The sequence below is a fragment of the Erpetoichthys calabaricus genome, chromosome 10, assembly GCF_900747795.2.
Source record: "Erpetoichthys calabaricus chromosome 10, fErpCal1.3, whole genome shotgun sequence".
NCBI lineage: Eukaryota > Metazoa > Chordata > Cladistia > Polypteriformes > Polypteridae > Erpetoichthys > Erpetoichthys calabaricus.
In genome coordinates, this window is record NC_041403.2 from 149,950,799 (window position 1) to 149,964,465 (window position 13,667).

Genomic DNA, 13,667 nt, shown 5'->3' on the forward strand with positions numbered 1-13,667 from the left:
GATTACTGAAAGAAGCTTTTTTAAAGGTTGATTTCATGGGGTGTTAAGTGATCCTGCATGGTGAAGACATCTTGTTGTATCTTGAAACACCTTTTAATTTTTCTGTCTCCACATTTATAAATGAGTGCTTATTTTTTTTTCGGGGTGTTGAGGGGGTCCGGTTTGGTGGGCTCAGGATTGGGTCACTGCTTTTTGCAGATGATGTTGTCCTGTTTGCTTCATCAGGCCGTGATCTTCAGCTCTTTCTGGATCAGTTCGCAGCCGAGTGTGAAGCGGCTGGGATGAGAATCAGCACCTCCAAATCCGAGACCATGGTCCTCAGCCGGAAAAGGGTGGAGTGCCCTCTCAGGGTTGGTAGCGAGATCCTGCCCCAAGTGGAGGAGTTCAAGTATCTCAGGGTCTTGTTCACGAGTGAGGGAAGAATGGAGCGTGAGATCGACAGGCGGATCGGTGCGGCATCCGCAGTAATGCGGGCGCTGCATCGGTCTGTCGTGGTGAAAAAGGAGCTGAGCCGCAAGGCGAAGCTCTCAATTTACCAGTCGATCTATGTTCCTACCCTCACCTATGGTCATGAGCTATGGGTAGTGACCGAAAGAACGAGATCGCGAATACAAGCGGCTGAAATGAGTTTCCTCCGCAGGGTGTCTGGGCTTTCCCTTAAAGATAGGGTGAGAAGCTCAGTCATCCGGGAGGGGCTCAGAGTAGAGCCGCTGCTCCTCCGCATCGAGAGGAGTCAGATGAGGTGGCTCGGGCATCTGATCAGGATGCCTCCTGGTTGCCTCCCTGGTGAGGTGTTCCGGGCACGTCCAACCGGGAGGAGGCCCCGGGGAAGACCCAGGACACGCTGGAGGGACTATGTCTCTCGACTGGCCTGGGAACGCCTTGGGATTCTCCCGGAAGAGCTAGAAGAAGTGGCCAGGGAGAGGGAAGTCTGGGCATCTCTGCTCAAGCTGCTGCCCCCGCGACCTGACCTCGGATAAGCGGGAGACAATGGATGGATAGATGGATGCTTATTTTTCATTGTGTTGACATTGTTTTTTTCTTTAGAAAGATGACAATATTCTAATAATATGGCTCTTCCTCCCCAATATTTAAACGTAAAATTGGACAGTTATGTTAGTTTGCTATTCTGCATTGAGCATAACAGTCACATTCTAGTTAGCACTATTCATGTGGTGTATTTCCATTTTTTTTATTTGTATAAAATTAAAACGGGTTTCTCACCTAAACTATAACCAACACATCCTACTCATACACACATGCAAGCCCAAATGTCAGCATTTTGTGTGAACAAACCCAGTTTAATGTATCTTGGTAATCTAGATCTGCCAATTTTCCCAGTCAAGACCTGGTATAAGTTTATCAGGTCTGCTTAAAATTGTCAGATCAAACATTTGCATTCTTATTTGTTTTTTACATGGTTCTGCTTGCTGTTAGGTGTTTAATCTTGTATGAAAACAATTTGTAACAATAATGGTATGGTGTTTGTGTGTGTCCTGCGGTGGGTTGGCACCCTGCCCAGGATTGTTTCCTGCCTTGTGCCCTGTGTTGGCTGGGATTGGCTCCAGCAGACCCCCGTGACCCTGTGTTTGGATTCAGCGGGTTGGAAAATGGATGGATGGATAATGGTATGCTCTCAAACCCAGAAAGATGCAGAGACAATCCATATACAGTGCATCCGGAAAGTATTCACAGCGCATCACTTTTTCCACATTTTGTTATGTTACAGCCTTATTCCGAAATGGATTAAATTCATTATTTTTCCTCAGAATTCTACACACAACACCCCATAATGACAACGTGAAAAAGTTTACTTGAGGTTTTTGCAAATTTATTAAAAATAAAAAAAGTGAGAAATCCCATGTACATAAGTATTCACAGCCTTTGCTCAATACTTTGTTGATGCACCTTTGGCAGCAATTACAGCCTCAAGTCTTGTAGAATATGATGCCACAAGCTTGGCACACCTATCCTTGGCCAGTTTCGCCCATTCCTCTTTGCAGCACCTCTCAAGCTCCATCAGGCTGGATGGGAAGCATCGGTGCACAGCCATTTTAAGATCTCTCCAGAGATGTTCAATCGGATTCAAGTCTGGGCTCTGGCTGGGCCACTCAAGGACATTCACAGAGTTGTCCTGAAGCCACTCCTTTGATATCTTGGCTGTGTGCTTAGGGTCGGTTGTCCTGCTGAAAGATGAACCGTCGTCCTAGTCTGAGGTCAAGAGCGCACTGGAGCAGGTTTTCATCCCTTTATCCTGACTAGTCTCCCAGTCCCTGCCGCTGAAAAACATCCCCACAGCATGATGCTGCCACCACCATACTTCACTGTAAGGATGGTATTGGCCTGGTGATGAGCGGTGCTTGGTTTCCTCCAAACGTGACGCCTGGCATTCACACCAAAGAGTTCAATCTTTGTCTCATCAGAGCAGAGAATTTTCTTTCTCATGGTCTGAGAGTCCTTCAGGTGCCTTTTGGCAAACTCCAGGCGGGCTGCCATGTGCCTTTTACTAAAGAGTGGCTTCCGTCTGGCCACTCTACCATACAGGCCTGATTGGTGGGTTGCTGCAGAGATGGTTGTCCTTCTGGAAGGTTCTCCTCTCTCCACAGAGGACCTCTGGAGCTCTGACAGAGTGACCATCAGGTTGTTGGTCACCTCCCTGACTAAGGCCCTTCTCCCCCGATCGCTCAGTTTAGATGGCCAGCCAGCTCTAGGAAGAGTCCTGGTGGTTTCGAACTTCTTCCACTTATGGATGATGGAGGCCACTGTGCTCATTGAGACCTTAAAAACAGCAGAAATTTTTCTGTAACCTTCCCCAGATTTGTGCCTCGAGACAATCCTGTCTCGGAGGTCTACAGACAATTCCTTTGACTTCATGCTTGGTTTTTGTTCTGACATGAACTGTCAACTGTGGGACCTTATATAGACAGGTGTGTGCCTTTCCAAATCATGTCCAGTCAACTGAATTTACCACAGGTGGACTCCAATTAAGCTGCAGAAACATCTCAAGGATGATCAGGGGAAGCAGGATGCAACTGAGCTCAATTTTGAGCTTCATGGCAAAGGCTGTGAATACTTATGTTCATGGGATTTCTCAGTTTTTTTATTTTTAATAAATTTGCAAACATCTCAAGTAAACTTTTTTCACGTTGTCATTATGGGGTGTTGTGTGTAGAACTCTGAGGAAAAAAATGAATTTAATCCATCTTGGAATAAGGCTGTAACATAACAAAATGTGGAAAAAGTGATGCACTGTGAATACTTTCCGGATGCACTGTAGATAATAGGACAATTGATTAAATAACACAATATACAGCGGGGTGGGTGAAGGGAAGCAGGATATACATACGTGGCCAAAAATATTGGCACCCTTCTACTATTTAAGAGAGAATCGAGTTTAAAAATTACAAAAGTAATTGCCATTCAGGATTATTTATTCTATGGAACAGTCACTTTTTGTTTTTGATTTAGTAATAAAACCAATGAAAATGGCATGGAGAAAGTTTGTTTTACCCTTTAGAAGCTAAAGACATAATTGTATTGTGATATCTCAAGCAGACTAAATACGCTAGTTAGTGTCATAGGTGTCTTATCACTCAGCTTATTTGAATGGAGCAAAGTTGTCACTCGGCAATATTGTGTTGTTGTGCGCATCACACTGAATAAGGAAAAAAGAAAGAAAATCAGCTTTCTGAGGAGCAAAGGATGAAGGAAATAGCCCAGAATGGTCAAGGTAAAGGCTCCAAGACCATTTTCAAAGAGCTTCATGCTCCTGTGGCTGCAGTAGTTAATATTGTCATGATGTTCCCGGGACTGTAGTCAACCTCCATGGCCGTAGCAAGTTGAACAGCAGGAGGGTGTGAATGGTAGAGAAAGAACCAAGGAAAACCTCAAGATGGGCTCTTGCTGACATTCAAGATCAATGTACAACAGTTTCAGTTCATACCATCCATTGCTGTCAGAATGAAAGTAGGCTCCATGGTGAAAGGCCCTGCAAGCCCCTGTTTCTGAAAGACCGATAAAACAGCCTGACTGAAGGAATAAAACATCACCCCTGTCGAACATCCAGCACTTGGTACCTTGAGTCTGTGCAGGGCACAAGGAACTCAGAAGATTCTCACGGCATTCTGGAGTGGAATATAGTGCCCAGTGTCATTTGCATGTCACGTGTCCTCCAGCAGGATAATGACCCAAAAAATGTACATCTAAAAGCACCCAAGAATAGTTGAAAAGAAAACATCGGACTGTTCTTAAGCAGCCCTGCTATGCATCCTCATCTGGAAACAATTGGACATCTATAGAAAGAAAGGGCTGAAGTGTGCAGTTAAGAGAAGTGGAACAGTTTGCTCAAGAAGAGTGGTCCACATTGCCAGATGAAAAGTGCAGAAGTCTCATTCAGAGCTACAGAAAGCATTTTGATTGCAGTTGTTGCCTCAAAAAAGGGTGTGCTACAAATACTAGGTTGGGGACTCAATAATTCGGTCAACAACAATATTTATTTCTATAGTACGTTTTCACACACAGGCGGTAGCTCAAAGTGCTTTACAGGATGTCATAGAAGTAGCTTATATGCAAATAAAAGGTTATGAAAATTAGAAAGCAATAATAATTCATAAATAATATGCAAAAATGAACAATGCACACTTACATAAAAGATGCATAGTTAGGATAAATAGAGTCCTTAAAACAAAGGATTGTTTTTTCTTAAATCTCTAAATGACAGGCCGATGAGAAGGTCAGTTGGCCAGGGTGGACAGAAAAAGTTTGCTTTTTCATTTGCTTTATTTTTTAAAAATAATATGTTAAATCCTAAATCAACAGCCAAGTGTCTGCTGTATGGAATATGGAATAAACAATGGTGGATGCCAGTTACTTTTGTCAGTTTCAACTTCTGTTACAGAAAATTATTTTTTATTTTTTGAAAGTGGAAGGGTACTGATACTTGTGACCATTAAACAATAATAAAGCCTATGCTCCTCTGGGCCTGCATATAATACTGTGCTCTTTTCAGGGCTTTTCTTCCCTCTCGTTATGCGAGCTCTTGCCTCATCTCCCATCCCAACTTGTTTGACTAAGGTGGTGGAGGCTTTTTATATGGGTAGTCAAGGGAATATTTCAGGTGCCTCTGCAGCATACCATGAAGCATGTCCTGGGGCTGTCCTACACAGCCTCACACAAATACTGTAATTCTAAAGAGACTTGGCGGGAACCTGACGGCAGAATAAAGCTGCTCTCCATGAGCGTCTTCGGGATTTACTGCTCTACCATAATGTATTCATATCTGATGCCCTCTTGGCTTGGCATTCCCACCATGGAATGATACTGCAGATCTAACAAGAAGAAAGCTAACTTATATACTCTCTGCAGTCAGCCTTTTGCCTGTGTATTTTGCACAGCAACTCGGTTTTGTAAGCTGTTCCTCTTCTCCTTAACTTAAAACGTAAAAGCAGGTTGTAAACTGACTTCTGTTTCCCTATCAGTATCACATATCACCAAGCTGGATCATCTGCAGTTTGTGGACAGTCATTTTGTTCAGTATGGCCTTCTATTTTATATTTAAACATCTGGGCCTATTCATGTTAGCTCTGCTGTTAACAGCTGTATTTCTTGAACTTTTACAGATTGTTCTGTTTTAGCTGGGTATGCCTCACTGTACCTGTAGGGGAGTTAGAAATGTCCTTCATTACAGGAATATTGACAGGATATGTTTACACTCCACACTTGAGGACCCCAAGGCTGTGTGCTTCCCTTCTCCCCCTCTTCTCAGTCTTTATATAAATATTTCTCAGGTTGAGCAGCTGGTTTTCTAGGTGCAGTCAAACCATTTTTCTTTGTGTGTCTTTGTGGGTATTGTATTACTGGCACTGTTCTAAGGAGACATGAAGTAAGAATTTATTTGTATTATGTACATATTGCAGTGAATTTGAACCTCAATACGCCGACGACTGTTGAAGTAATAATGGACTTCAGAAAAACCCCTTTTCCTGTTTTCCCTCCCATAAGCATCTGTGGTTTAGTAGTTACAATTGTGGAACCCTTTCTGGGGATAATAATTTCTCAGAATCTGACATGACATGTTAAGATTGAATAGGCTATTTAGGAAGCACAACAGAGAATCTGTTTTCTAAAACAGTTATTAAAAAGTTAAATTGCCAAAGCCATTCCTGAGCCAGTTTTACACGGTTCATTCCTTTTGTCCTCCATAACGGTTTCATTTAAAGCTATAACTATTGACTACAAGGCCAGGCATCAATGTAACATTTGATTAGCCGAATAGGTAGTTGGCCATGACTTTCTGAAATTCCAAAATCTGTGTATCTTCAGGTGCTGGGATTGTGCAAGCAAGATTATTGCTGACACTTCCTGTCCGTGCCATCGCATCATTCAAGCCTTCCCTAATGGGAAACATTACAGGGCACTGAAGGTTAAAATAATATCTCACAAAAAACATTTTTCTTCCTCATGCTGTGAATTTTATTAACCTTTGACCTGTTTCTAACAAATCATATTAAAGTGGTCACTATGTTATATGTAGTTCTTTAACTGTAATCTTACTATTTATTTTATTGTCTCAACAATGGCTGTGTTATGTGTTTGTATTTATTGTGTCAATGTAAGAAGCTGCCAAGTCATATTCCTTCCACTTAGCCAATAAAGTGATTGATTTCCATATCCCATCCCATATGTACTGCCTCTGAATTCCCACACTGTAGATGGAGAATTGTGGAAAATGAATGCCAAAACACTCGGCAGCTTCAGATACATTTTTTGAAAATTCTTGCTCTTCAACATGATGATGGTTTACATGCTTAATTCAGTAGATTACAATAATAATCTTTTAACTTTTTTTGCTTTTATTTTTTTTAGCTAAAAGCAATAGAAAATTAACCTTCCTTTACTTGGCAAATGATGTAATCCAAAACAGCAAGCGAAAAGGACCTGAATTCACCAGAGATTTTGAAACGGTGCTTGTGGACGCATGTTCTCATGTGGCCAGGTAAACACTCATTTTTATAAATGAAAATTAACCTGATGCACATGGTATTACTAAAATATAAGCAAAATTAAAATACATTTTAGTCTAAAGACCAAAACAGGAGAGCTTCATGGAATCAAATCAGCATTTCACAAGCCTTCAGTAAAATTGAAATATAGAGCTTGGAGGTTTGTATGTGAAATATTTAAACTTGGAATATAATGCTTAGGTTACCAAATGGTTACTTGAAGTTGCCTTTGTTTTCTTTCTCAAGCACATTTTTTACTTGCATTAGAATATGGTTTATGCAATAAAGTGAAACAGCACATAAGGAAGTTTTATTTTATATAGCACCTTTCTGCAAATTAGTATATTTTACTTTATACAGTTCCTCTAATGAATAGATTTAGTGACATAATATGGATTAAAAATCGAACTAATGGAAGGCATTAAACCAACAGTGTTTTACATCAAAGTCCATTTCTGTAACCATTAAGCAACACTGCCTAAAACAGAACTTGACTAGCTGTACTAATGTCCCATGTAAATACTGTGATGAAGCTATAAAGCTCTGCAAGATTGTGCACACCCTGGAAGAAAGACAAGTAAGATGAAGTGAATGTCCATCCATCCATCCATTGTCCAACCCGCTGAATCCGAACACAGGGTCACGGGGGTCTGCTGGAGCCAATCCCAGCCAATACAGGGGACGAGGCAGGGAACCAATCCTGGGCAGGGTGCCAACCCACCGCAGGACACACACAAACACACCAAGCACACACTAGGGCCAATTTAGAATCGCCAATCCACCTAACCTGCATGTCTTTTCACTGTGGGAGGAAACCGGAGCGCCCGGAGGAAACCCACGCAGACACGGGGAGAACATGCAAACTCCACGCAGGGAGGACCCGGGAAGTGAACCCAGGTCCCCAGATCTCCCAACTGCGAGGCAGCAGCGCTACCCACTGCGCCACTGTGCCGCCCTGAAGTGAATGTGTTTATTAATAATACAAAGAAAGGATATACTGTATGCTGGTGCAACAAGTGAATAAAGAGCTAAGGAAATGACAAAGTGATCATCAGCTTGGGCTTCAAGTGACAAACCTAGAGACAATTGTTTTACAGCAAAGTACCAAGTATTGAAAGTGGATGAGTACATTTCTTTTTAATGGTTTGTCTTTTAAATGTATTTAAAAGATTCACCAACCAAAAAGCAGTTCTCACTAGAGCCCACCCATTCAAATTTCCATCCATCCATCCATTTTCCAACCCGCTGAATCCGAACACAGGGTCACGGGGGTCTGCTGGAGCCAATCCCAGCCAACACAGGGCACAAGGCAGGAAACAATCCCGGGCAGGGTGCCAACCCACCGCAGGACACACACAAACACACCCACACACCAAGCACACACTAGGGCCAATTTAGAATCGCCAATCCACCCAACCGGCATGTCTTTGGACTGTGGGAGGAAAAAGGAGCGCCCGGAGGAAACCCACGCAGACACGGGGAGAACATGCAAACTCCACGCAGGGAGGACCCGGGAATCGAACCCAGGCCCCCAGATCTCCCAACTGCGAGGCAGCAGCGCTACCCACTGCGCCACCGTGCCGCCCCCATTCAAATTTGATGGGTAAAAATAACAATTTTCATTTCAATGCGTATTTGATGTTGTGTGCGGCATCAGTAAAATGAAGAAATAATTAAATACATAAAGAAATAACACACAATTCATGATACATTGTTTATGCTTGCATTATCCTGTATTTTTTATTTAAAAAATATATAGTCCTTTCACAATACATTTGTTTTTATATTTATTTAATTTTGCCAGAAATATTATTCCTCCATTAAAGCATTAGGAATTGGCTGCTCATGTTCATTACCGATGAACAAATAAAGGTACACGATAAGAAACAATCATGTCTTGATGTGCCTGCACTAAATCAAAAGGGTCACTAATTTCCACAGACACAAATATCCTTATGACCCCTCATTCCACTTTGCTTTTTGTATCAGTTTATGTGAGCAGAAATTCCTGCATTTGTGAACACCATGCCTTCAAATGTTATATTTGTTTGAAGGCTGCAATTCTCTTGCTTTTTTTAGACAATTGTTCACAAGTCTTAAGCACTTTAGTTTTTGCAAACATACTGTAAGTAAAAAATATTAACAAGATATGAAAAATAAGAATGAATATGAAAAAATGGATATACTGTAGTTCAAATGTATTGTTTAAATTGTTATAATATATTATTATAATTTGCAGACTTCTTTATACAAAGTGACTGACAACAGTTGAGCGATGCGATTGGTTATAGTTCATGTGTTCTTTCAATTGGAGATCAGTGTTAGTAGCAGTATTTGAACTCTCAGCCACATTGTCTGCCTAAGCATATATTCTCAAAAGGAGCACAATTAGTTATAGGAGGTGGTCCTGCTGCTGCTGCTGCTCTGGGCCTGGAGCAGTGTATGTGTGTCAATAGTAGTCTGTAGGATTGAACTCTCTGTCAACAGAATGAGCAAGTAGGAAACCACGCTTGATATGGTTAGAGTCAGTACTATGGAAAATGAGAACTGATAGCATTTCATAAATTCATAAGTAGTATGGATTGAGGTATCTGTTTTTTTGACAGCACTACATAGAAAGAAACACTCCCACATAACTCCCGTTTTGGCTACTTTATTTTGGCTGCCTGTTAAGTTGAGTATCCAGTATAAGAATATGTTCCCCTGTATATAAGTGTGTTACTTCAACTACACCCACAAATCTTTGAGACTTACTCAGTTCATCTACTTTTATAATTTGACTGCGGTCAGCAGTCACAAAATCTTTGGTTGTTCAACATACAAAGCTTTCTGCCATTTGTAATCAAACCTTCAGTACCATTGACTCATACCTATGGAATAAATTGTCACAGTTTATCCAGGCATCATCATCACTGTCAATTTTTAAGCAAAATTTGAAGACCCATGTTTTTCATTGCTCATTTAGATAGATATATAGATGGATGATACTTTATTTGTCCCCAAAGGGAAAGTTATAATTTTACAGATGCTCCAAAAAAAAAAATGATAAAAACAAGCTACAAATATCTCCCTTTTAAAAAAAAAAAAAAACACTAACAAACAGCAACCATTGTCAATAAAGCATAATGTATAATGGTTATCTATGCTATATATTAATATTAACAAGCAGTATGTTTTCTGATTAAGTGTGTTTTATCTTTTATTTATTATATATATATATATATATATATATATATATATATATATATATATATAATACAGTGGGTACGGAAAGTATTCAGACCCCCTTCAATTTTTCACTCTTTGTTATATTGCAGCCATTTGCTAAAATCATTTTAAATTAATTTTTTCCCTCATTAATGTACACACAGCACCCCATATTGACAGACAAAAAAAAGAATTTTTGAAATTGTTGCAGATTTATTAAAAAAGAAAAACTGAAATATCACATGGTCCTAAGTATTCAGACCCTTTGCTCAGTGTTTAGTAGAAGCACCCTTTTGAGCTAATACAGCCATGAGTCTTCTTGGAAAAGATGCAACAAGTTTTTCACACCTGGATTTAGGGATCCTCTGCCATTCCTCCTTGCAGATCCTCTCCAGTTCTGTCAGGTTGGATGGTAAACGTTGGTGGACAGCCATTTTTAGGTCTCTCCAGAGATGCTCAATTGGGTTTAAGTCAGGGCTCTGGCTGGGCCATTCAAGAACAGTCACAGAGTTGTTGTGAAGCCACTCCTTCGTTATTTTCGCTGTGTGCTTAGGGTCATTGTCTTGTTGGAAGGTAAACCTTCGGCCCAGTCCGAGGTCCTTAGCACTCTGGAGAAGGTTTTTGTCCAGGATATCCCTGTACTTGGCTGCATTCATCTTTCCCTCGATTGCAACCAGTCGTCCTGTCCCTGCAGCTGAAAACCACCCCCACAGCATGATGCTGCCACCGCCATGCTTCACTTTGGGGACTGTACTGGACAAGTGATGAGCTGTGCCTGGTTGTCTCCACACATACCGACCATGTGATATTTCAGTTTTTCTTTTTTAATAAATCTGCAACAATTTCAAAAATTCTTTTTTTTGTCTGTCAATATGGGGTGCTGTGTGTACATTAATGAGGGAAAAAATTAATTTAAAATGATTTTAGCAAATGGCTGCAATATAACAAAGAGTGAAAAATTGAAGGGGGTCTGAATACTTTCCGGACCCACTGTATATTTGCAGCTGGAGATCCACAAAGGGAGAAAAAATTAATCACGTATCATAAAGTAGTTTTTATTCCTGAACTTTCAACCCCTTCATCAGAGGATAATGCTTAGACTTACAAGAATCAAAGGAAATATATAGCAACACATTAAAAGGGGGTGGGGGTTGGGACTTAGGTGACTAAGTCAGTAATGTCAGATTTGTATAGTTTGTTTATTATGTACATGTTCTTCTTAAGTTAGCATGTCTGTTGATGGATGTTCTTCTTAAGTTAGTATGTCTGTTGATGGAGTTTTCATTTGATAGCCAAGACTCGGCCAACTCTCTGGCACTTTTAGTACTTTTAGTGAAAACCCTATTCAGACGAGTCCACACTCATTGTAATACTAAGGAAACAAAAATTAATGAGAGACGCTATCTCTTCCACCTTTTCACCTCAAACGGATACTCAAAAACATTCATTAATCGTAGCTTACACAGGAGACGCCAAATAAATCAGCAAACAATTGACTTAGATCAGAACCCCCACCCCACCTGGCACTCACTCCCTTATCACCACAAGGTGTCAGAAGGTACAGCGCGCATCCTGACCAAGTGGGGCGTCAGAATAGCATACAAACCCATGAACAATTTGCGCACAGTCCTCTTTAATGCCAAAAACTAGAAATCGACAGCAGAAACACGAAACGTGGTTTATAGTATCCCATGCAATTCTTGCTCAGCGGTATACATAGGACAAACTTCAAAAAGAATCTCAACACGTGTACAGGAACATCGCAACGCCGTCAGAAGACAATGTAAAGGTAAAATTTAAGGCCAGTTCTAAAAGTGCCAGAGAGTTGGCTGAGTCTTGGCTATCAAATGAAAACGTCATCAACAGACATTTGGAGATAAATCCAGCATATGCTAACTTAAGAAGAACATGTACATAATAAATAAACTATACAACCCTCCCCTTGATCATACTGACTTAGTCACCTCCCCCACACACCCCACTTAATGTGTTGCTATATATTGCCTTTGATTCTTGTAAGTCTAAGCATTATCCTCTGATGAAGACCCCTGGTAGGGGTTGAAAGCTCAGGAATAAAAACTACTTTATGATATGTGATTCATTTTTTCTCCTTTTGTGGATCTCCAGCTGCAAATATGCAAACCGTATCACAGACCTTCTCTTCCATATATATATATATATATATATATATATATATATAAAATGTATACAACGAAGTACCCTATTTTTATGGTCCCGACAGTTTCCCCATATGACACGAGTCTGTAGAAATCTCGTCACAATGAAGTACATTCAGCAGATACAGTACTTTCATTACAACACAGTGCCCAAAAGACCTTGAAATGCCTGAATGAATCATCCACAGAGCAGTTAGTTCTGTGATCGCAGCTGAGTTATGCACAACGATCCCCAAACAGAAACATTATAAAAAAATGTCTTTCTTCAAACTTTGCTCGTACTGTTTTTTTTGCTTTTTTTGTTTTCAGTGATACCTTTTGCTTATCGCTCATCAACATTTGAAAAACATCCATTGGAATTTAACTCATTGTCACCCTCCAATAGAAACGGCAGCCACGAAAAAATAACAGTTCATATTAGAAAAAAAAACAAGAAAAAAACGTTGCCAGTGAATTTGGAATTTCGCCTTCGACACTGTCACACTTTCTTGAAAGGCCGAGCAAAAAAAGAAGAAAAATCTCGGGTTGCAAACGTATGCGAGTTGCTGCATTTGAAGACGTCGAAAAAGCAGTTTTTACGTGGTTCAGTGATGCTCGTTCAAGAAACATTCCTATTAATGCGGCACTCTGGGGTGCTTCACTGCACCACTGTGAGGTTGCTGTTGCCCTGCCCCGGCAACGGACAATCTTCCACAGACGCGGCAATCACGCTTCGGGATGCACTTTGACGTGGTGTTCCCGTTGGGTGTGGGGTGGGGGGGATACCAAAAGAGTTCAGAAACCTCACAATATGAAGAAGAAGAAAAAGATGATTCGGCTTCTGATTGATAACTGTGCTGCCCACAACATGCTTTCATGTTCAGATAATGTTCGCATTGAATTCCTCCAACCCAATTGCATGGTAGTGCTTCAGCCACTGGATTTGGGCATCATTCGCACCCTGAAAGTGTATTATCACAAGGAAATGCTGAGAAAAATTCTCGTCCACATAACTTGTAGACAGGAGGAGATTAAAATTAACGCGAGAAAAGCTATTGAAATGATCGCAAACGCCTGGACACAAGTTAAAGAAAGCAGTATAGTGACAAATACAGAATCTCATTACAGCAAATATTTTTTAGGTCCTTGGAAGTTCGTTGTAACTGAATTTTACATGTATATATATGTTTCTTTTTATATGAAATTTAACTTTAAAAGCACCTAGAGATTATATTGTTTATTTTGATTGATAGATAGATAGATACTTTATTAATCCCAATGGGAAATTCACATTCTTCAGCAG

The 13,667-nt window shown here is 40.6% G+C and overlaps 1 protein-coding gene across 7 annotated transcripts in view; it reads left to right on the top strand.

The window, feature by feature from the left end:
• Positions 1–13,667, top strand: part of rprd1b (regulation of nuclear pre-mRNA domain containing 1B) — a 1,182,184-nt gene that overhangs the window by 5,171 nt on the left and 1,163,346 nt on the right. For all 7 annotated transcript variants that reach the window (XM_028812093.2, XM_051932586.1, XM_051932585.1 and 4 more), the window contains exon 2: positions 6,865–6,994. In XM_028812093.2, the coding sequence (XP_028667926.1) occupies positions 6,865–6,994 (130 nt within the window). The remainder of the gene's footprint in view (positions 1–6,864; positions 6,995–13,667) is intronic.